The sequence below is a fragment of the Ambystoma mexicanum genome, chromosome 7p (genome assembly GCF_040938575.1).
Source record: "Ambystoma mexicanum isolate Mex_15411 chromosome 7p, UKY_AmexF1_1, whole genome shotgun sequence".
In the NCBI taxonomy this organism is placed as follows: Eukaryota; Metazoa; Chordata; class Amphibia; order Caudata; family Ambystomatidae; genus Ambystoma; species Ambystoma mexicanum.
The window spans coordinates 51768518-51793343 of NC_090939.1; the positions used below are offsets into that span (position 1 = coordinate 51768518).

The 24826-nt window shown below is 44.5% G+C and overlaps 1 protein-coding gene across 3 annotated transcripts in view; it reads left to right on the forward strand.

Moving 5' to 3' along the window:
- The window catches only part of SPAG17 (sperm associated antigen 17), a 1712709-nt gene that overhangs the window by 1354091 nt on the left and 333792 nt on the right, over nt 1-24826 (forward strand). For all 3 annotated transcript variants that reach the window (XM_069635754.1, XM_069635756.1, XM_069635755.1), the window contains exons 36-37: nt 16900-17082; nt 18481-18594. In XM_069635754.1, the coding sequence (XP_069491855.1) occupies nt 16900-17082; nt 18481-18594 (297 nt within the window). The remainder of the gene's footprint in view (nt 1-16899; nt 17083-18480; nt 18595-24826) is intronic.

Sequence of the window (24826 nt, forward strand, 5' to 3'; positions counted from 1 at the left end):
ATCAAAGGACACGGATCGTCCGGTCAATCTTCTTCGCTTCCTGCAGTCCCACACTGGTGAGGGGGTCTGGGCGAGTAGGATCGGATCTCTGGGGTGTCCTTATGGGCTCAGCACTGATTTGGACGGATTCAACCTTTCTACGACAATGCACTCGAAATGGGCATCAGGTCTCCTGGTATTGGGTTCCGTAGCTCTGGAAACTCCTAGGACCTCGGGAGATGGCTTGTTTCAAAGTTCGTCTTTGGACTGGCTGTTCCTACCAGCCAAAGGGAAAGAGTCGTCCTCTTTGGAGCTCCTCTGTCGCATAGAAAATGGGCTCAGGACAGTAGTGGCCACTTGACGGTGTTGCAAAGGGTCTGCAGGCATCTCTGGTAGTTTTCTTCGTCTGTTACTTCTGTTTCCAGTGGTCAACTTGCTTTACACTCCAGAAGCCTCACTATTTATGCAGTTCCAGCACACACTCTGCAATCTCTCTCAGCATTTTAAAGAAAGGGGTGTTTGGCTGTCCAACCAGGAGAGCCAGACCCCCCTCTGGTCCTATTTAAGCACTCTGGCAGACAAAGGACAGGGGAGTGGAAGACTCCTCCCTCACTTCCTGCCTGTCCAGACACTATGGACCCTAGGTGGAGATACCTACTGGTTCCCACCAAAGGCAAAACACACATATATACCTACCCCTCCCAAGATGGTAGAGGAAGGGCTAAGAAAGAACAACCATGCTAGGAATGGCGAAAAAAGAAGGGAGTCCCCAAGTTGGTACTTGGGTGCCCTTATTGTGCACTTCCGGGCTTATGGACACTGCCTGTAGTATACATATACACAATAGTTTGTAGAACACCGCCAATGTCACCAACCATAACTAGGTGATTGCCTATGTGACTATAAAGTCACAGTGACAGAGAGAAGGGGGATACTAAGTATCCATTTGGCACGCCACTGAAGGTGGTGTGTGCCAGTCTCTTAGACTATAAAGTTTTCAGAGAGATACTACGTATTTCTCTATCCTTAAGAACTGTATTTAATTTGAGGATATTGGAAAAAGAGTCTTAAAGGAAGAAGCAAAAGGTCCCCAGCAACACTGCCCATAAGGAGCTGTGTGCTGCAGTTGCAAAACACAGATGCCTTTAAGAGCTATGGAGCAGACAGACTCCATAGAATAGGTAGAATACAAAGAATAGAGTGCCAAAAGACAGCCTGAAAGAATGAATGAGTGGAAAAAAGACTCTGCTCACTCAGGATGAAGGAAAAAGGTCCAGATGTCCAGCAAAAAGTGCTGGGGGTCTCACTAGGAGAGCGGATAAATAATCAATAATAAATATTAGTACCCGGCGAGGGCACAATCGGAATGAAAGAGCCATTCTGATTGGCCCTCGCCGAGTCATTACCAGGCCGGGAATCCCTCTGTCGGGATTCCACGGCCTTTGCCTGCGGCGGGGGGTGTGGCAGCCCCTCAGCCAATGAGGATGCTCGAAGTGGGGCCATCCGCCCTACCAACCTCACTTACCTTCATTTTTTTCAGGAGCGGAGGAGCTGGAAACGCTTCTGTTTCCAGCGTGTCCGCTCCCGATGGCCGCCATGGAAACGGCCATTTTCTTTGTTGGTTTTTTTTTTTTTGAAACGTTGCAGCGTTTCGGGACAAAAAAAAGCTTTTAGTGCTCCGGTCACGCTGTTTTTACGGGCCGGGGTACTAATAGCTATATGCCCCTCGCGGCTGGGGCATTACCGGGTTGGTAATGCCCCCACCGCTTGGGGCATATTGCTTTAATAATAATAAAAGCATAATAATGATAAATCTCCCTAACAATGCTCATGGCTTCCATTATGTGCTATGCACCTCTCCCAGCGCTCCGGTGCCTGCTAGTAGTTCACACGCCAGCTCTGGTCTCGCGCCATAGCTGTGCTCCTGCAAACGGCTGCTCCAGTTAATCATACAGAAATTACTGGTTCAGCGTACGAGCTGAATACAGCGCTATACAGTGTTGAATGTTACTTCAAGTATTAAATTACAAATCTATACAGTACTCAATATTCTAAAGAACTCTTCAACAATTCACTTATCTCCTATAGTGCTCATGGGTTTTCTGAGTTTTCAAAATCTTCGGTTCATCTCAGTAGTGTCCATTTCTGATTCCTCTCATAAGTTACATCAACTCATTAAACTGTGACCTTCCTAGTCTATGGCCCTCATTACGAGTTTGACAGCACCCCGCCGGTAATTCAGGTGGGTTACCGGCAAACTGACTCTACCGTCTTCACCATCCGATATCACGGTATTACTGGGATATTGCACGCAACAGAGGCGACAGTAAGTTCCCATTGCATGGAGTCCCGTTGGACTCCATGGGATGAGATTGCCTGAACCACCGGCATCAGTATTACCGTTGCCAGTGATTCAGGCATTTCTTTGCCGGTAGAGACCTGACGGGAGATCCGTGGCCCCCACCGGGAAACTTGTGTTTTGCCATTCGAGACAAAATGCCGGTCCTGGAACTACCAGCATTTCTTCCAGAATGGCAAAGTCATAATAAGGGCCATAAATGTCTTGGATGAAAGGTTGTTTAGCATTCTTTTGAAAGTTCTGTTCTACCTCATAGCTGCCTTTCTACCAATCATTCTTGAGATGAGCTTCCACCATCTTGGAATGGGGCTTGCCCATTCCCATAAAGGGATTTAGTTAAGGAAGAAAAGAAAAGGTATCTGTTCCCAAACCTTGCTCTCTCATTGTCATGGCTATCATGGGGCCATTTGTGGACAGGGGGAGCCACAAATCATGTGGGAGAAAGTCAGCACACTTAAAGCATGAAGGGATTTCCTGAGTTTGCCTGGTAGCCGTATGGTGGCTAAGAAGGTCAGGCAAAGATGGCTTCATCACGACATACGGGAGTTTGGCATGCTTCTCACGAGATTGCCCACAAACTCTGAAGGAGCAGTCGCGCTCAGAACTCTGTGCTGGACATTCTAGAAAGCCTACCTGGAAGAACCCCAGTGCCTGGGAGGAGCCAGAAACCTCACCCAGAAAACACTTGAAGAAAGGACGAAGACAGGAAAATAGGAAAAAACAGAAAGACAACGTACATCAAGACTTAACTAATCTAGTTGCGCTCCGCTCGCATCCACACGCTCTCATCATGGTGACATCTCATCCCCAGGCCTGCTAGTTTTGCTGACCTACAAGACAAGAGGAGAGAAGAGAAATGACAAGATAAGTGTCCAAGAGACCCTCCTGGATTGTGCATTCTGCTTTGTGGAACTCCATTTGGCGCATGGTGTGGTGCTCTGTTGCCACTGCACATAAGGACATTGCCAAAACATTGCGGTACACCAGTATTGCACTGGCCGTCAGGGTGCAGCCAAACTCCGCCGTCTAGAGCAACAACCCAGAGCAGGGCAATGACTCCATTCGCCTACATACCCACTTGAGCACCAGGCTCTTGCTGGTGAAGACCTGGAAGCCTCAGTCCCCAGATTGCTGAAGCCTAGGCGAGAGACACTACTCCATCAATAAGGTGCATGACACGCTAGAGGTGGATAGGGATGTGGGCAGAGTGGGAAAGGGGGAAAGGAAAGTTACAGGGGCAACAATAGTGTCCTTTTGTCCCCTAGTTCCTGTTCTGCCGAGTAAGGGGGACCACACACACTCACAAGATGGCTTTCCACCAAGGGGCGGCTGGGAGTGAACTGCACCATCTCTCCTTCACCGAATGACCTCTTTGGGGTTGTGTTATTATTTCACCTGCAAGGGAGGAATTTGGTGCGTGTGGACTGGCAACGGCAATAGGTAGAGGCGTCCTCACGTCCATGAAACCTGTAAATACAGGTAGGACGTTACACTCATTCATACCCAAACAGAACTGTTCAGTTTTTCCTGTGCAGTGTCCTACTTTGTGAACGGCTCTCTTCTTAGGATACCTTCTCTGCCGAGACCCGACAATAACCGAGCCAGTCCAATGCAGACTACCCTGACAGCATAGGTGCTTTCATCAAGAGAGAAAACAGAGCAGTCCCTAGGAGGAAAAGCGATCCACAGCGGTTTGTGAAGGAGATGAGAAGCCAGGGAACTGAAAGAAGGGATTCAGCTGATGTGAGGCAGAAGTAACAGCAACAAATCAAGCCCCAGCCCGAGTAAGAGGCGCTGTACAGGAAAAGGGCCTGAAGAAGGAGCAGAAATGACAACCTAGACAGGGGCCACTGTGAACAGCAGGTATACAAAGGAGTGTGAGAAACCTGAGGGTATTCTCCCATCTACTCCCCTGGGATCCTCCATTCAGGTGGCCAGGGAAGGGCCATCGCTATTGGATCGTGACCCTGGGGGTGGACAAGCGAGGGAGGATCACCTGAATGGAGGGTCATGGGGGAATGGGAGGAGAATACCCAAGGGCGAGACATGGTATGCCTCGTTTCCCAAGCATATACCAACCCACTCTCCCTCAGCCCTAATGGGGTATTTTCAATCACACCCCATCTCTCCCTCCCCAACAATTACTAGGACGAGGAAGTGGTTACTGAGAATAATGAAGATTACCCATATTAACAACATAGAGATACAGAGTGAGGCCTTTGAAGTGTGCCACTAATAGAGTCAGGCACTTTTCCCCAAATGTGCACACCTGACTCCAATTGACTCTCACCTGCAATATAGAAAGGGTGATTCTGCCAGGGTCATTGAGCGAGCTGGAGTTGCTGGATGGAACCATGAGACAAAGAAGGAGAAGAGCCCAGAAGTACCAGTGGAGTGCGGGACGCGAGCCGCTGGGCTGATGTGTGTGAAGGGCTGCAGCGTGGTGAGGGAACCGTGTCCCCAGAGAACGGGACAGAAGGCTGTCTGTTGGCCTTGTTTTAAGCCAGTGCTCGTTCCCCTGGGATGTGTGCAGGTCCCAGGGATGTCTGAGGGGCAAGTGGTGAGACCCTGACCTCGACCTAAACCCATTTTGACTGATTTGCCCTGCTCGCCGGCACCACGCTACTGTTAATGAATTTTGTGGAGCAGGGTGAAATTTGGTAGCGTGCAGGTGGCCGGAGCAGGAGCGCAGGGAAAAGAGGAGCCTTGTGAGCGAAAGCGGGAAGAAAGCAAAGCAAAAAAAGGGAAATGCAAAAGTGAAGCATGCGAAAGCTGGAAAGCAGCAAGAGAGAGAAAGCGGAATGAGTGAACGGTGTGGTAGAGAAGAGAATTTTAAGTGCTCTGGTGGCACAAAAACAGCTAAGAGGGGGTGAGTGATCCGAAGAAAAGGAGAGTGGGAACAAGCGATCCGAAACAGAGAGACAGTAAAAAGGAAATGGACGATGAAGAGAAGGTACCCGAACATGAGAGAAGTGTGCAAGTGGGCACGACGGGAAAGGTGTGCAGGGCACACAACAAAGTAAAGAAAGGATATAGTGAAAGAGGCACAAAAGAAGAAAAGGTACCAGAGAATAACGAGAGGGTTTAGATGTCAGAGAGGTTGCACCTGGGAGAAGCACCCAGCGTTTTCGAAAGTCTCTGATTAGTTCTTTCATGTGGGTAGTCCCCCATGAAAGATCTGTATGGTGAAAGGTACATCCTGACAATAGGAACCTTTTGTTTGTGTGAAACCAGATGGGCCTAGATTTGGGGAAGGGAACCCTAAGAGGCCCACTAAAGACATTGTTGAACTTTGTGGAGAGAGGCCTAGACTTGGGGAAGGGAACCCAGAGAGGCGTAACAGTAACTGTGTTTTTTTGTTTGAAACTGGAAGGATCAAAGCTTGGGGATGGGAACCTCAAGAGACCCAGGCACCTTGTAAACTTTGATTTGCTGCAAGGGCCCTACGTGGAAGGTGCCGCGGGCAAACCTTTTGAGTTGAGCTATTTTGAACTGGCAGAACTACACCTATTGATAAGACTATCTGAAACAAACTATGGATTACATTTTCTTTTGAACCTGTTACGCTCACCTGGTATCCACGGGGACGCCACCCAGCCATTTGGTCGTTGGTGCCCTTCCCAATGATTCCCTGGTGTGGTCTCGTGTCGATGGGATTCCACCTGGAAATGAAGACTATATTAGTACTATGCAACCAAGGTAAGTTTTCCCCCACCTCCCTTGTGTTTCCAGCCCCTCCAGGTTCTCTTCTCACCTGGTTGTCGATATCGGTAGGCTCTCCGTCCTGCTCTCTGGGCAGGGGCGCGTTGTCTTTTGTGGGCGCGGGCGGTCCAGTTACTTCACTGACTGCTGCCCTTGTAGTGTCTTTCAGGTAGGTCTTATTGCGATTGATGACATCGTAATTCTTGCATGCCTTTTCTCTGTTCTAAATGTCTCTTTTTTTTTTATCTCCCCAGGAGCGCGGAGTGTACGCTTGGCGAACTGGATAGGCTGGTTCTCACCGGGAGATGATGGCTTGCTATAGCGCTATGATGCGGTAAGGAGGCACTCTGCGTAGCGCAGTGATGTCTTGTCCTCACTGACCTGTGCTTTTCTCCTTTCGTAGGTCGCAGTGAGTTCCCAGCGCAGATGGAGTTCCGGAGCTATGCCGGCCAAAATGCAACCAACCAGGTAAGTCTTTAAGCGCTTTGTGGTTGTAATGTCTCCACTACCTCCTTTAATGATGTCTTTCTCCTATTCTCATGTCCTTCGATCCGGGCGGTGAACTCCACCAACAGAGCTGCCCAGGAGCTGCGAGCTGTGAAGGATGATGAATGCAGGTAAGATTCTGCTGCTGACGATGTTCTTGGTTTTTCTGCAGGTCTGGAATTCACCAGGCTAGTGAGAAAGCTGGACAAGGTGAACATCACGTTGCTAGAAGCAAAGTAACGTGAAGCGTGTTGTCTTGTTCGGGTGTGGTTTCATTAGCCACTGTAAAGTAGTCCAGGTAAAGTAGTCCCTAGGCCACCACACCCAAAACACTAGACCGCATAGCTTGGTTCTTTGAACCAAGCTATGTGGATGCCTCCATGTTGGCTGAAAGCCTAAATAAAGTAGTTCTTCAAGCAGATGTCTTTCCTTACTGATGAGCCTGATGCCAAAGGCACCAGGACTGGCCCCAAGAGGGCCAGAGAAGTGGATGCCAGCCCTTATTAGTGATCCGAGCCCTGATTCCACCTGGCCAGTGGGCTTGCCAGTGGGGATCAGGGCTGAGGGTCGTGAGAGCACCACCATTTTTCCTTTAAGAAGAACCCTATCATTTGGTTTAAGAGTGAGGGCAAGCATAGGATTGGACACAGGCAAACTTAGTTTTAGACTTACGGACATTGATGGCCCTTAGCAACATCAGTTGTGGGAACAACCTCCTTAGAATTAGGGCCAGATAGGCATTGTACCAAGCCCACAAAATCTTATAATAAAGGTTTCAAACTGTTAGTTTTGAGTCTGTGTCCCTCTTGATACCAAGCCTGTCTCGCATATGGTATCAGAAGTGGGATGCAACTCAACCGAAACAGGTTGGGGGACTCTAAAATATGAGAAGTTACATAGTAGACCCTCCAACCCTGCAGTGTCCACTAAAGCTTCTGTTGGGTTTGATCTTTGCAGTAGTCATCCAGAAACGATCCCGCCAAAAGAAAGACGTCTCATCCCAACTGATCTTGTCCTTATTCCATCTCCCGGAACCTACATCAGGTTGGCACTCAAATCAGGACTTTCTTGGAAATTTGGCATCAATGTCCTGGCAGGGGTGATCGACCCTGATTTTAGAGGGGGATGTGAAAGTAGTACTCCACAACCATGCGGAAGAGGTCTTTCAGATCCAGGCAGGGGATCAAATAGCCCAGGGGAGAAATGAGATGTTACCTGTCCTCAAAGAAGAGGCTGAGAAAGAGATCACTGAGAGAGGTTCTTTAGGCTTTGGGGAAGATGATACTCATCCTAGTTCTATCCAACTTCCACCCATACGTGTCAAATGTTCTGAGATATTTCCCGTTTTGACCTTTGCTCAGCGAAACAATCTCTTACTTTCTGAAGCCCTTCTACAAGTTGTACCTAAGTCCGAGTGCCCGGGCCGTAGGGGGGTGCCATTTATCTTTTTCAAGAAAAGACTCCTGTATAGAGGGGATGTTACTTCTGAAGGGATGCCAAAAAAAACAACTAGTGGTTCCCCAAAGTCACAAGCAGATAGTGCTCGAGATCGCACACTCACATCTTACATGAGGACATCTGGGCCAGGCCAAAACTCAGGTTCACCTAGCCAGCAAATTCTACTGGCCAGGGATACATGTTGACACAAAATATTTTATACAGACTTGAGATATGTTAGTGTATCAGCACTCACCACCACCAGCCCCTTTGAATCCATTACCCATCATCGAAGTACCATTCTCGAGGAGTGGGATGGGTATTATTGGACCCCTTGAAAAATCCAAGTTAACGAACAAATATGTGCTGGTAGTACTTAACTATGCCACCCAATACCTGAGGCATTTCCCCTGTGCAATAATACCACAAGCAGATATTAAAACATCTACTCCCCTTCTTCTCTCAAGTGGGCTTCCCTAAAGAAATCCAAACAGACCAGGTACCACCTTTATGAGAAAGCTCATGGGGGAGGTGAAAGAACCCCTTCGTATAACCCACTTGAGGACCATTCTTAGGAAACTAATTCACAAGTACGGAACCAACTGGGATCAAATGACTCTCTGGGTCTTGATTGCCATAAGAAAAACACCTCAAGCCTCCACTGGTTTCTAACCTTTCGAGTTACTGTATGAGTGAGAAGCCAGAGATGTTTTAGGCATGCTTCGAGAAACATGGGAGAAAAGGGAAGAGGCTCCAATACCACTCTCCCAGACAGCCTCTCGGTTAAAAGAACATATGACATCTATTTTGATCCCTAATACAAGACCACATTGGTAGACCCAAAGCCAACAAAAGGCATCTTATGACAAACAAAACATCCATTGGGCCATTCTCCATTGGGCAAAGGGTCCTTGTGCTTCTCCCTACCTCCGACAACAAGCTTATTTCTAAATGGCATGGGCCATAAAACGTATTGGACAAGACAGGACCGTCCTCAATCCCAAGCGTACAATACAAAGGATTATGGAAATTGTCTTCTCTGAACCATCTTCCTCTGTAAAAGATAAATTGCACAGCCTCTCTGCTAAAAATCTTATAAAGAATTCAAAAGTAGAAAAACCTAACTTTGTTGAAAAGAACTACATGTTGCAGAATCCTTGAGGTACTGAGACGAGGAAGAGGACTCCAGAGACCTATAGATGTAGTAGTCAGGCAATTAAGCTTACTAGCCATTGTGGGAGTCGGGCAATTAAGATTAACAGCTGGTACCTGTGAAGCATAAAAGGGCCCAGCGGGAAGGCAGGAGTAGAAGGTGCTGGAATGGCAGTTGGAAGGCTGGCAGTAGTCGCAGAAGAGAAGCACGAGTCTGGCAAATCACGAGAAAGTGGCAGAATAGAAGAGACACTGTAGCGTGGAGGAAGCAGATTTTACCTGAAGGCTCTGAGAGAGTTAAACCCTTAATTGCAGAGGCCCGCGCAGCGGAAGACATGCTGGAAGTGAAGTTGAGCCGAGTTGCTGAGATTGCAGAGCCGTGACAGTGTTGGAGCCCATGGCCAGAAGCAGAAGGCAAGTCGAGGGTCTGGAGAGAAAAGGAAACTGCCAATCGAAATGGCCGGACTAAAGACAACCTGTGTCGGAGAAGGGTGTGGGTTCCAAGTGAGCCAGAAGTAGCAGTAGTCGAGGAAGTAGGGGAAGGAGAGTAACCCGCAACAGCAGTGTCCCTGAAGCTGGTCAGTGAAGCACAACATTCAGACACTCTTTACAAGCGTTGCCGGTAACTGCAACAAGCTCCTAAGGGACTTGGGTACAATTTGAAGCGAGTAGAAGTTGTTCGAAATACTTGAACTGGGGGTTAACAGTGGAATTGCAGCACTTGCGCTTATTCTGAAAAGCTTAAAACCTGCGTGACAAGTGAAAAGCCATTACATCTATTATTGAACTCTGTTCTAGCTAACGCAGTGGTTGCCTGTCCTTAATTGGACCATTTCCGAATACCAGACATTGAAGTTGTACAAGTTACAAGTAATACAAGTGACTATATCAAAGGAAGGTCGCGTGTGGCCATTTGTTTCCCGGAGGAAGAGGTGCATCCAATAACGCTGCATGGGAATAAAATGTCCATGTACAACTTTAAACTTGAAAATATAGTTTAAAGAATTGCCCATTATGTTTCACTTTAAAGACTGAACTTTGTACTGTATCCAGAATTGACTTTCTTTCTAATTACAAGAAGTAAAGGGTATAAAATACTGAAATAAAGAACAAGCATTACCCAAGCCAAGAGGCAACCCCTTTGTATAGTGAAACCAGTCTTGTTAAGAGCTCTCCACCTATACTGCGAAGTTGTCAACAGTCAAGTGGCCTAAGATACAAGTGTGGCATTGTTACCTGAAGCTGAAAGGGTGGCACTACGGTTTCTGGGTAATTACTTGGACAAAAAAGGTATGAGTAAAGCTGGGTGCCTAGGAAGAATATTCAGAAGTAGACTATAACCTGTGGTGCAAAGGACTACTGAAGAGAAGTAAGTCTTGTGAGCAGAAGCAGGTTGTTCTTGTGGCAGTCAGGCAGAGGGAAGAGGCAAAGAGGGTACCCCTTTTTAGAAATGCATTAAAAGGAAGAGTGCCTTGCCTAGGTCGAAGTGTCTTGTCATATTTTGCCTAATATTTTGAAAGTATGAAGCAGTGGTAGTAGTACCTGAACTGTGGTGGTATACAAATTTGTCAGCGGATGTTACATTGAAGTGATTTCAAGTAACGGTGTACTGTGGGACAAAGGTGACTGTTCTCATAGTAACAACAGTTGAAGGGCAGTTGTTGGAAGGGAAGCAGCAGCCCAAAGAAAAGCATCCCGACAAATAAACCAAATGTACAGAAGAGGTCTTAACCAAATATTAAAGTGGTAGCTGAAGAAGTCCTTACGAAATGTGTATTATTGTCATTGAAAAAATATTACTCCTTCCTTTGTACTGTAACAAATCATCTTGAAGAGACAATTTATCATCATAACCAGAATTAGCATTGGTGCTGTTTTCTTTACTGGAAATTGGAAGAGGATCTTTTCATCTAGGAACAAAGAATTGTTACAAGTGGATTTTTGTTTGGTGAACTTTTGCTTTGACTTGGAACTGACAAGATCTGGTTCAAGACTTTTCTTTTCCTTTGAACATTTTGAAGTTGACTTTTAAGCCTGGGAAGGGATCTTCCCCAGAACAGGTGAAGGTCAGCCAGATATTGTTTAATATTGTTTATTATTGTATGTTGTTATATAATTTCATTTATATGTTTTTTTCTTTAGAGGGATGCCTAGTTTACCCATGCTAGAGATTATTCCCTTAGCCTATAGACTAGGCAGGGAATTCCTCGGTAGAGTAGGGCAAGCCAGGCTTTATTTGAACATGTTTATTTTAATAAAATGTCTTACTTTGAGAACACTACAAGCAGTAATCCGCCTCGTATTACTGACCCCTCACATCTGCCATTTGACGAGCTATAAAATAAGTGGTCCATTACAGTGAAATACTACACATAAAATATACTTTCCCTGACTATAATACTTATAGAGTGGGTAGTGTGAAGGCATTATGAAGTAGACAGACAACTGAACTGTAGTTTGGGCTGCACACTTGTATTAAATAAAACAAGGGTTGATAGATTGCCTAACTTACCCTATACTAAGGTGGGATTTCCTTACCTAAATAAAAATAAGGATCGTTTATATCAGGAAGTCCAAAGTAAAAGTCTGTCTGTGTACAGAACCTATGCTTGCCCTCACATCCATTGGTATACAATGTGCAGGGTTTTTAGAGTCACCATTATAAGTGTTCAAATAATAGTTCAGAGCTTCTTCCAGCTCTTGGTTTGTCAAGCACTCTCTTCTCCAAGGTTCAAAATAGTTTACAATGCAAAGAGGTTCCCTTCACCAAGCTTCCAAGTCATTCAACTCCTTTACGATACTATTCCTAGTAATATCTCCCAGCTCTTCTGGTTTGGTTATCTTTCACCAATCTCACAGCTTACTGTTCCTTAATTTCAATTCACACACTATCTCCTTTAGTTTCAATCACAAGCTTCTTCGCAGGAATTCTAAGTGGCTTTTCCATTGGTAGATGTACTCGGTCTAGGCGCAGTTGTCGGACCACACAGTCCACCCATTACAGGTCACGCAACCGACACACCCTACTTGCAGCTTTTCCCTTGTATGCATGTTGCCACTGTTTCAGCTCTGCAGAGGGGCTTGGTTTATTCTCATTACACATCCTCATGATGCGTTGCCATTCCTTCATTTGCCACTAGTCACTTGCTGCAGTTCCATATGCTTCTATGGCTCTTGCCAATGCTTGTTCTCTCAAGTTATACAGTTTGATTCCACAAAACTGCTTTCATTCAGATCGGTATCCATCAATACTTGCTTCAATTCAGATCGATATTCAAAAGTGCTTGCTTTCATTCATCGAATCAGCATTCATTACAGTTTTTCACAGGTCTGACCTGCTCGCCCACCGCCATGGTATCCCTCTTCCTAGGCTGACTCACTGGTCGGTGCTTCTGGCGCTCCAGTGAGGCTTCCAGCCACCACATGCGCTCTCTCTCTCTCTCTCTCTCTCTCTCTCTCTCTCTCTCTCTCTCTCTCTCTCTTTCTCTCTCTTTCTCTCTCTTTCTCTCTCTTTCTCTCTCTCTCTCTCTTTCTCTCTCTTTCTCTCTTTCTCTCTTTCTCTCTTTCTTTCTCACTTGCTTTTTTCCCCAGCGGTTCTCCGTGGCTTTGCCCCTGCTCCTGATGATTCTCTCGCAGCTCGGGCCTCATTCGGAAGCATTGACTGGTCACATCGGCTCCCTTTCCTAGTCCGCCACAGGTCTCCAGCTTCCTTCTGTCTCGCTACCCGCTGCATACACTCTGCATCGAACCGGGGTCCTCGAGCACTCTGTCTGCCATACCTCCTTACAGGAGAGGTCTGTCCTCTTCCAGCAGTCCGTAGATCTGCTTCCACAGCTGACTCCATTTTCCCTGTTCTTCCTGCTTTTAAACCTCCCACCAGGTTGACTGATCCAAAAAGAAGTAGACCGCTCACTGTCAGTTTGGGAGTTCCACATTGTTCGTGTGTGAGTAAATTAGAGGGGGATTCCTCTGGTTTGTCTCTTCCTTGTCCCAGTACCTAACTGGTGTCTAAGGGGGCATGATTTAGTAGACAAATTGGGAAAGTACTGACAACAGCCTATGAAGGCTTGGGATGATGGCAGACTCATTATGAAAGGGAAATGGGAGATACCATGTCTCACTGAAGGGTGTCTCAACTCCACTCCCCAAGTCTCCCCCACCCAGGTAGTCTTCCTTCACATATCCACCCCAGGGGTCAGGATCCGATAGCTTCAGATTTTCCCTGGCCACCTGGGAGAAGGATATGTTGGGGAAAGAAGTGAGGACACCCTCAGATTCCTCATAGTAGTTAAAACCTGACCTGTCTATTCAGGCAGGGCCTTGTTAGCTTAGGGGAACATGTTGAGGCTGCAGAATGTCAAACTCACCTTGTGTGATTACTACCAACCATTCTGCACACATCAAATTCCTGACTCTGACACCCTAGTCAGTGGGTTTGCCTTTACCAGAACCTTTAAGGGAACCTGTATAATTATATGGTTATTAGCTTCCACAACTCCCAGGAGCTTTTGTGCACACGTCATAGCTATCACACATCCACAGCATGATTTAACATAATAATGGCACCACTCTGGTAATAATGACCTGCCAGAAAGTTCTGCCAGCCAATAAGGGAAGCTTTCGTCCCTTCTTCTGATTACATTTCTTCTGGTCAAAACATTGAAAACGATACACTCATCCCAACAATCACAATCACTCAACCTTATGTTTTCATTTCATACATGGTTGTGAGTTAAGTCGATATGTTTTTGTCTTCCTGACTTTAACTACTCTGCTTGGCCCTGTTTCTGTTTTACCCCACAGTCCACGCTCTGGCTTCCACCCTGGGCAGGGTCACAATTCACCTCGATACAGACCCGGCTCAACGCTTTGTGCAGTATATAAGACACATATAACATAACATAACAAATTCAAGTAGTGACCCAATACAGCCCCATCTACATGACCAATGCTCATGGGCAGAGTCGGGGTGTTGAGGAGAGGGGGTAGCTGGATGCCAGACCATGTCATAATCTGAATTTCTAAATGTACCCAATTTTGTTTCACTTGTCAAATGTACCACTCCTCCCATCCCGCAACCACCCCAAACCAGGACAACCAATGGTCTTTCCCTCTGCCTCTGATTTTGATCAGCTCTGCCACACCTGTTGGATGTGTGATAGTGTTATGTTAAACAGCCTAGAGTATTTAGAAAGTGCTCAGCCAAATGGGTGATGGCTTTGCATAACCGCAGTCATTTGCTGGCCGCTATCTATCTTTGGTGGTCCCAACTGTATCCTAAAAAGGGGTCAGCTTCTACTAGAAAGCTTTCAGGCCACTTTGTACTAAATCTGGAAGATATAAATACCCTAGTGTGTCAGTGTCTGGGATCCCCTTTTCAGACATTATTATTTTCTTGATGTTCAGAATAACATTGATCCAACTATAGCCTATTACCTTAATAGACTTTATAGAATGTCTTCTTTTGGTGGGACACCATGTGACTATCAGTTTACCCGAAGTACATTCTCATACATGACATGTGGTAAATGATCAAGCTTCCTTTGACTGATTACAAGAATTAGCATATATGTTTACCATATATGACGGATTTATTTATTTATTTTATTGGGTTTTTATAATGCGCCTATACACACACAATGTGCTAAAAGTACAAACACTGACAAGTTCTCATTCTTATTAATTTCACAGATTGATTGTTTGCTCCTGTCGAAGGGACCACGGTCCCAAAACATGTTGAATTTGTTTGTTTCAAATACAAATATTGTTATAAGAAGAATTGAAGAATTTGCTTTATGTAAAACCGAGTATAAAATTACACTAAAATATTGTGAATATACTTACCGTATTAAGGTATTGGGCTATTCATGCCATAAATAGAGTGCAGGGGACGGGGGTTTACCTTATCTGTATGATCCAGTCTTTGCTGATTTTAGTCCCAGTCTCTGTCAGGGCTGGTGGTTTCTCCCCTGCACCTGAAGTGACCTAAAACGGTTCTATTAGAAAAGTCTGTGTACTGTTTTTAGAGGTTTTGTAGAATTCAGGACTGCAGTTGGACATCTTCCTTTCGTTGCTTGCAATAGTCACCCTCTCATCCATGTCCAAATGCTGCACCTGTGCCACTCCTCCATTTTAATGTCCGAGCCATTAGCACAGCTAAAGGGTGTTTCAACAGGGCCGGAACTACAGTATAAGAGATGTCAACCAGGGAGGAGCAGTGGGGCTCTCAGTGTTAAAGTAGGGTCATCTGCACTGCCACAAAGCTAAGTGGGATCAACCACATACCGAAGTCAATCAAATATGTTTACACAAGTATTATGTTGGATTGTCGTTATGTTAAATACAAATTTAATGCAGAGATCAATCACATTCCCACTCCCACCCACTAGCATTTCTGCTCCTTTGCCACTACAGGAAGATCTTAAGGGGAATGTGGTTGCTGATCTAGTTCTTTAGGGTGTCTTCTCCTGGCTGGTGTATTCCCCTTGCTTAAGACTTTGCCTTTCACCTTTTCAAGTGTTATGCTTCTACTCCTGTGTAGATTGTATTTTAAGTACAACTTAATGTCACAGCTCTGTGGTTCAACACATATAGGTATATTCATAAGTCCTTTAAAGGTAACGCAAACTTCTTAACAAAAGGCTCTCATGGCTTCACACAAAACAGTTTCTGGGTTCAGCAAAAGGTCTCTCCATCTGGGGTCTCTTCCTTTAGGGGTATTATCAATTCTCAGACACACATGGGGTGGGGTGGTTTAAGTGACCCTGAATGTCTTTCCTTGGCTCCTCTTCTTCTCATCCTTGACCCTCCAGTGTGCAAGATATCTATCCTCCGAGGTCTCAGGCCTTACCTAGATGCACCTACCCATTAGGCCTGGCATCAGCAAGAGGGAGGGCGGAGAGCTGCCATGCCAAACCCCAGAATTTTCACCAGGGTCTGGGCCACCTGGGCTGCTCTGCATTCTTGGGTATGTATGGTATGAACTTTTATCTTGTGTTGGGCACCTCCAACACTCCACCTGCCTCTTCTACTATGTGTAGTAAGCTTGTACCTAACTGGAGCTCCACCTCCTCTCCTCCAGCCTCTCTCTCTACTCCCCTCTCCTCTTTCTCATCACCCCTTGGATTCTTTTTCCTCCTGCCCTCCTCATTTTCTTTATCTTAAGCTTGTCATACCACCAGGTATCCCGCTCCACCCCCATGGCTGCCCCACCCATCATCTGAAGAGGGGGGCACTGTCATTGCTCTCGGGTACACCTATTAGCTGACATGTTGGTGTACAAGAGTTTAAAGCATTCACGTAGAATGTGAACAGCCTCAAGGAGTTAAAGGTTCTATCTTCCCCCACTAATGATCTGCTGTATTTCTAGATGGTATTGACTTAATGTTATTGTTATAATCATTATCAACCATTTGAAGCACTATTGTATACCTAGACTGGATATGTATAGGATGTTGAGGAACATGGAATGCTACTGTGCTATCATATGTTTAGATTCAAATCTTCAAGTCTGATGTTTTCCAACGGTCCAAATTGGGCATTAATCCTTTTTTGAATGGTTTGCCTTTCTCTTGTACCTATTTTAAGATATACCTTTAGCTACTATGAGTCCAAAAAGATTTGGTCGTATGCACCAAGAGGAAGTTGGCGAATAGCTTGCAGAAGGTGTGCAGCCATTGTCCTCAAAGCACTACCCTCTCAATGTATCACAGACTTTGAGGGTTGAGGGTTAAAGATCAAGATCATTAAAATAAATGTGACCATATGCTTGTTTCTTCATCTAGAGAAAGACCCCTGGCCCTCTGTTTGGCACTCGGATCTGGAAGGGCCTCTCCATTGGGTCCATGACAATGCCCCGCATCCGTGTCCCTGTACTCAAGTGTCCCAATGTGCTCTTGATTCGTCAGCTGATGCGTTACGATGTAATGAGCGATGAGCTCCGGGAGAAGCTACAGATCTCGCTCAAGGTATTTTATCTCATTTACATCAGCCATCTCCGTCCCTGGTTTTCATCACATCAGCCAATGTATTATGGAAGTTGTACCATTGGTTATGTTTATTTATACAAAATTGATAACCAGGGTTTGTAAACAGAAATACAGCAGTAACACAGGTCCGTCCGATCACCCTAAACTAGTAGAGTCCAGAAATGTGGCCATTCTGCTTTAGTATGCATAGGTGGCCAATTTAAACAGGAAGAGGTGGGGGGAGAATACATTTTGAGCTAGAAAATAGAGACATAGAATAGAAGCAGTGTGAGTTAGAACAACGAGGCATAGCGGCAGAAGGCATATGGAGAGGTAATATGGGGAGCTGAAGGTGGGTCACAGTGGGAATGCGGAAGTTAGGGAGAGAATATGGGAGATTGAGGAGGATCAAAGACGGAATGCAGGAGATTGAAGAGAGGGTCGGGTGAGAATGTGAAACATTGAGGAGGGTGTTTTGGAGGAGGCACGCAGGGGTGGTGGAGATTGAGAGTAAGCGGAGGAGAGAATGAGAGAGAGGGTTGAGGATGTGGCATGCAGGATGTAAGAGGCTGCAATGAGAGAGAGTGGCATATTGAACTGGGGGACATGGGAGTGTGGAAGATTGAAGAGGGGTAGGGATTGAATGCAGGATATTGAAAATGGGTCAGGGGAGAATGCTAGTGCAGGGTGAGGTGGTAGAGAGAGAATGCAGGTGATTGTGGTGGAGTAGGGAGAGAATATGGGAGTTTTAGGAAGTGGTCAGGTAGAGAATTTAATGGAATGGGATGGGTTAGGGCTTGAATTTGGGAGATTTAGGAACGGGTAGGCAAGGAATGCTGAATATTTGATGCTCCTGCCTAGAAGAAGACAGAATACTGAGGTAAAGTGGGCAGATGGAAACAAACGTATGCAAAAAAAGTGTTTAAAGCAAAATATTCATGTCGAAAGAGTCAAATACAAAAACAATATACGGAAGGAAGGGACCGAAGAAAACAAGAAAATAAGAGGCGATTGGGACATAAACTATAGGAGGGAGGCAGACAAAACACAAGACCAAGTGGTACACAGGCAGACAAACATGCACACAATGAAACTTAGAAATAAGAAGATTAAAGGGATGTGACGCATGAATGAGGGGGCACTAGCGAGGACTGGAGCGAGTCTAAGCAGGGAGTTTGTGTTACTCTTACAGCCAGACTCAGCAGCATGTGGCGTGAAGGATTTGGACTTTCTGGTTTGGCTATTTATTCCGGTTAGTCACCATTGAGTTTCACTGCTGCATCCACTGTTTGTATAGAAAATCATACTAATTAGCTAGATCCAGAGTGTGTCTTTGGTTTTCACTCTGTGGGAATCTAGGTGGGTCCCTTGGTTTCATATTCTGCTCTCCTTTGCTAGGAGTACATAGACCATGTTTTGAAGAAGGACAGTGACCTGAGTGAGATGAACGTCAAGGATCCAAGAACGCCGCAGGAGAAGGTCCATGCAGCGGATCTTCTGAAGTTGGTCCTGGTAAGAAAGGCTTCTTATTATGCCAAACTAATAAGAGTGTGGTGTCCCTGCCATATCAGGAATTCCAAATGGAATACTTGAGTATTCCTTCACTTCTCCTTTCAGACATGACCGTCTCTCGTGGTGATGAAACCTGTCAGAATCTTCCCATCTTGCTGAGGTTTCTCTTGGACATATATGGCACTTACTTTTACTTACTCGTCCTTAAGGCATTTTAACAGATGACAATGTTGATGCTCATTGCATTCAAGGACGAGGGGCAAAAACAATGACCGATCTGATAGTAATTCTTTCAAGAGAACAGCATTCACTTTAAAACATTAATCCTATCAGTGAAAAGACATGCATACCTTTGGAAACCGTAAGCAGTCTCCATCATAGAATCTGGGAAAAGGGGCAGTGGGAGTTAGGAGGACAGACCATCCATTTTCTCTGAGTGCTACAATAGGTTTTGAAATTGGCAGTCTAAATAGGCTGTGTGGATTTTTACCACTAGCATCAATTCCTGAAAACTAACAGTGCATCAGGGATGCCATTTGTGCCATTTTCAATAGTCAACGCTGGATTTTATAAAGTCCTCTATTGTATTCATAGCGCTCTGAAGTGGACAAAAGAAACATAATGACAATTTTTAAAACGCTAGTGTTCATTAAAATTCCATTCCCCCATGATGCCTCCCCATGTTTTTTCTATTCTCCTCACCTTTTCTTCTACTGTTCTCTCTTTGTATGGTTCTGCCCACCACCTCAATGTTGTCCTCTTTCTGCCCACTGCAGGGATGTTGAGCAAATACATAAAGTACAGCACAACTGTCAGTTAACAAGTTATTGGAATTCACCAGATAGGTTCTTGGATTGGATGCGTGCCTCTATGTAGTTGGCATATGCACTACAAAAAGTGAACTAGAGGCATGCAGGGTCACTCAAACGATGGCTTGCTGGGTACTTACTGTAGGTCAGGGTGTTCACAGGGCTGAACATAAAAAGTATTTTTTTTTAAATAATGTATTTATACTTTTCACAAATAACAACAACAAAAGGAAATTAAAAAAACAGATACTGCACAAACCGAGTGCAACAAAGGATGAACGTAATAACAGCGAATGCATCTTGTACAACTTTGTGAGAAGACATACCTCATTCGAGAGACCAGACTTTAACCTCCACGACTGCCTGTAGGGAAGGGCCTAGTTTATGGAGGTTTAAATCAGAGAAAAGTGGTGTAACATTTGTGGTTTGACTGAGCATGTGGGATAGTTCTCACAAACCCTGTGCAAGGGAAGCCATGTGGAGACATGCCTGGTATTGAAGCAAAGCATCCACTTTCTCCGCTGCTGCGATATCCTAGATCTTACACCACCATCTGTTCATCTGTGGGCCCTCCTTATTCTTCTAAGTCTTGTCCGGAGCCATATGTGCGGCCATCACCAACTGTTATCAGGGTTGCTCTATGACCACTCATCGGATAGATAGACTCCACTGGTTCACCCAGGAGGATCACTCCTTGATCCATTGGTAAAGCTGAACCCGTAATCTATGTAAATGCGGACCACCGCCTCCTGCCTGAAAACTTGGGCTGCCCCGGCGGCAAGACCATCACATCTGAAGAAAATCCCGTTCCTGACTTCATTGCCTCCATCACGGGGGAGAGTGCTACATCGAGTTTATGAAGGTGGGCGTGATAAGGTACCAGGAGTTTTCTTTGTTGGTGACGCACCAGGACGATGTTGTAGCTCTCTGCCAAATATGCCCCCATGTTTCTTCAGGTATTTGGAAATCCAAGTCTCGTTCCCCCAGGGCTATGCAAGCAAACCTAGAGGAGGGATCGTAGCTCTTTAGCAATTTATAGATCTTAGAAATTCTCTTAGCTGCGCAACCGTCCAGCAGGTTTAGCTCTAGAGCCAGAGGAGATCTTGTGCACACCTCACGTGTTTCCAGATTAGTGATCCAGTGACTGAGTTGACAGTACCTAAAAGGTTCAATCTCGGGAAGACTGAATGTGGCCTTACACTCCTCAGATGTCAAGGCAACCCCCCCTTCCCCGATTTAGCTGTCCCAATCTATGCAGTACTTCTCCCCTCTCCAGTGTGCAAAGTTGCCAGGTTCCCTACCCGGGGTGAACCAAGGGTTGCCAATTACCAGTAAAAGGGGACCCAAACCACGCCGGGCCCCACGCCTTCTGAGTGCCTTATCCCAATAGGAAAGACCAGTCTTAGTGGAGAGCTAGAGAGGCCATTTGCGAGATCTATCTGTTGTGGCTACATATGAAAGAAGCTCTAACGGGAGATCAGTCACTGGCTCCTCCATTTCCACCCAGTCCAGGACAATAGCCTAGAGATAATAGCTGCGGCTACATCATTTTGGAAAACTGGAAAACTGGAAGACCCAGACCCCCAAAATGCTTATTGGCATGAAGGACATGTTTACTAACCCGAGGCCAGCTGCCCCCCCCCCCCAAATTAATCTCATCATGTTACAGTGTAACGTCTGCAGTGGTGCTCTGGGACTCTGAACCAGAAGGGCCGAAGCAAAGCATAGTAATCCGGGTAATATGCTCATTTTGAGAGCGGTATACCACCCCACCCACAAAATCTTCTGCAAAGCCCATCTGGCCAAATCATAAGCAAATGTTTTGAAAAGCGGTCTGAAATTGACTCTATATATAGCCGTCACTGCCAGGGTCAGTTTTATCCCTATGTACTCCAGCTCCCGGCAGCCTCATTGAAAAGGAAAGACCTGTCATATGAGATTCATTGTACACCTGGGCTCTGCTAGATGTAGGCTTTTAGACTTCCCCATAATAATTGTGAAGCCTGATACCGCTTAAAATGTTTCCAGTACTCCCATGGTCGCCCGAAGAGTTACCCGCATGTTCGACATTATCAACAAGAGGTTGGCGGTAACCTGCCGCTGCTACTGGTGGGTTGCTGCCTTCCTTGTAACACTGATTCCGCCGCCTGGTATCCCGGTGCCACCTGGATATTATAAGTGGCAGCGGACCGGGATGTCAGCCGTCAGAAAAGGTAAGTCCCCATTCCTGTGAGGACTCCACGGGAATGGGGACATGGAAGCACCGGCACCGCTGTTAACTGTGCCGGTGTAAAACATGCCGGCAGGGGCCGGTACTCCCAGCAGGTCAGACCTTCCAGGAGTTCCGTGCCCCTGCCGCCATTCGCGTAGTCTGGCAGTACGTTGCTACCTGCACTCTTATTTCCGGATCGCCAGACTTGTAATGAGGCCCATTGTTTGCGTATAGGGCAACTTTGTGTTCTCTCTTGACTGGCATGTTCCCCCTTTTTATTATGACTTGGGATGATGAATGATTTCTTAACCCAATCCAGGATTGGTTCTTGCCTTGTGGGTCTTGTTACACCGATCCTGGTTGATCTATTCTCTCAGAGCGTGCCTTTTGAATCTTGGGCTCATTATAAGCTCTCTTTCAGGGTTATAGGTGATAGGACCGAAAACAAAGAACAGAAAAACAAAAGGATCGAATCAAAAGGATCGAAAGTCAAAGGTTTGAAATCAGGTAGAAATCATGTAAAAAGGTCATTTGCTCGAAACAAAAGGATCGAAGATTAAACAACATAAGATATGAAAATTATATTGATAAAGGGTTAAAACAATAGGTCTGAACGAAGAGTAAAGAACCTTGTGTAGAAAGCATATGCACAGGTGACAGTTGGAAACAAACTGTCAGTGCGTGAGAGAAGGTGACTAGGAAACACCAGCTGACACGAAAGAAAGAGAGAATAAATTACCTGACTGAAATCATCTGGTAAGTGAAACGCATGAAATGGATGAAATACTAGTAAAATTAGCATGTTAGAGTCAGCGAACGATAATTAACAATACATTTCACTGTTTCAGATACATATTGGGTACGAAAATGGAGTATGTAAAATCTCAAATGGGAGGAACCCAATTAGTATTTGAAGGCTGCATCTATAATAGAGAAACAACACGTAAAGAAAGCAGTTACTGGAAATGTACAGAATATAAAAAATTAAAGTGTGCAGGAAGAGCGATAACAGAAAATGGAAAGATAAGGTGTACAGGAGAACACAATCATGTGCCTGACACTACAACTATATTAATTAAAAAATCGATAAATGAAATTTAAAAAAAATGTAGAGGAAAATCGAAATGAAGCAACCCGCTCGCTAGTGAACAAAACACATGAGAAAATGCCACTCCATGTAGCAGCCCAAATGCCAAACACGAAACTAATGAAAAGAAATGTAAATAGACAAAAGCAACAAAAGGAAAACCTGCCGATGGCACCACAAACATATCTAGGCATGCATGTACCGGAAACTTTACAAAAAAACTGAAAAAGGGGACAATTGCTGTTGGCAACATTGGATATGAAAGATGAGAAAATATGGACTTTTACTACTTGTACTAATTTATCACACCTAGGAGATTCATCAATATGGCACAGAGATGCAACATTCAAATAATGTCCAGAACCCTTTCATCAGTTTTATAGCATTCACGGAACAATCAATGGAACAGTAATACCTTTAATTTATGTTTTAATGCCAGGGAAAACCCGAAGAACTATATAGATGTGTATATACAAAAATCAAGGAATCATTGCCAGATAAATCACCGAAACAATAATCATGGATTTTGAACAAGGACAACTGAAAGCTTTTGAAAAAACGTACCCAGACACTCACATACAAGGATGTTTCTTTCATTTCGGACAATCAATATGGAGAAAAATGCAAAAGTTAGTCCTAAGAACAAAATACATAGAAGACAGTGACTTTCAGCATCAAATCAAACAAATATATGCATTGGCATTTGTGCAAGAGGACAAAGTTATTACATATTATGAGACATTGATTACAACACCATATTTCACCAATCATGAGGACGAATTAGCTGATTTTATGGATTATTTGGAAAACACATGGATAGGACAACTAACAAGAAAAGGAACAAGAAGAAGAGCAAAAAACCCAATTACAATTTGGAACTGTCACCGATCGGTAAAAGAAAACTGGCCAAGAACGAACAATATCCAGGAAGGTTGGCATAGCAAAATAAAGGAATTCAATATAAATAATCCAAACTTATGGCATTTCATAAATCACCTTAAAAAGGAACAAACATTGCAAGGAATAAAAATAGCACAAACAATTTCACTGGAAATCACCCAAAAAAAAAAAATACAGAGATTACAAGGAAAGAATAACAAGCATAGTGAACAATTTTGAATCGATGGAAGCAGTGCAGTATTTAGAAGCCATTTCTTACAACTTAAAATGCTAGAATAAATAAACAAAAACTCACCAAAAATCAGCAAATCTGTAATCCAAGTGAAGTTACCTACACCAGGAAATCCATAATGAACACATCCGTAACAGGAACAAACGATAATCCGAGTCCAAACTCCATAGAAAAGTTTTAAAAAAAAAACGCCAATCCAGGAAAAAAAAACATACGAAAAGGAAATCCAAGAAGAAAAGCTCCAATCCAAAGCATCCATCCAGCGTAGAAATAAACAATTCTCGAAAAACCAATGAATCCTAAAAACCGTCTCCATAGAAAAAAAAACATCTCCAATATGGAAAAACAGCAGATCCGTTAAAAAAATGGAGAGCGCGTACGAATAGGAACCGGTCCAGGTAAAAAGAACTCGCAAAATGGCGACCACGCAAGTTTACGTAACGTGGGACGTTATACGTTGGGCGCTGTAGAATAAATATAAACAAAACTTGGAAACTACAGTAAGTAATCCAACAGCGCCATCTACTGTTATAAAAGTAAACATGTTTGAAAAAGTGTGCACATGTTCAATATATTTATTTTAAAATGCAATATTAATTTTTATTTATTAAATATATGTTATAAATGTTATTAACTATGTTATTAATAAACATTAACTATGTTATTTATACAACATAAGTGAAACACAAAACACAAGTAAAACATATACAAAACAGTATTATACTAATAAAGGCATTATTATTAATACAAAATTAAAGAGTAACTCATTATTGTATGCACAATTTGTAGATGACATGCAAAGGATTGAAACTGACCAATTCTGGTCAGCTATTTATGATGGAGAGATTAAGGTCTATATTGGGGCAGCCTTTTATATTTGGAAGCGAGTAATATGATGTATGCTTTTTGTATGTATAATATATGTATTTGTGTTTGGTTGATATAATATTTTTTGTAGTGTATAAGGTTTTAATTAACCAATAAACACTTTA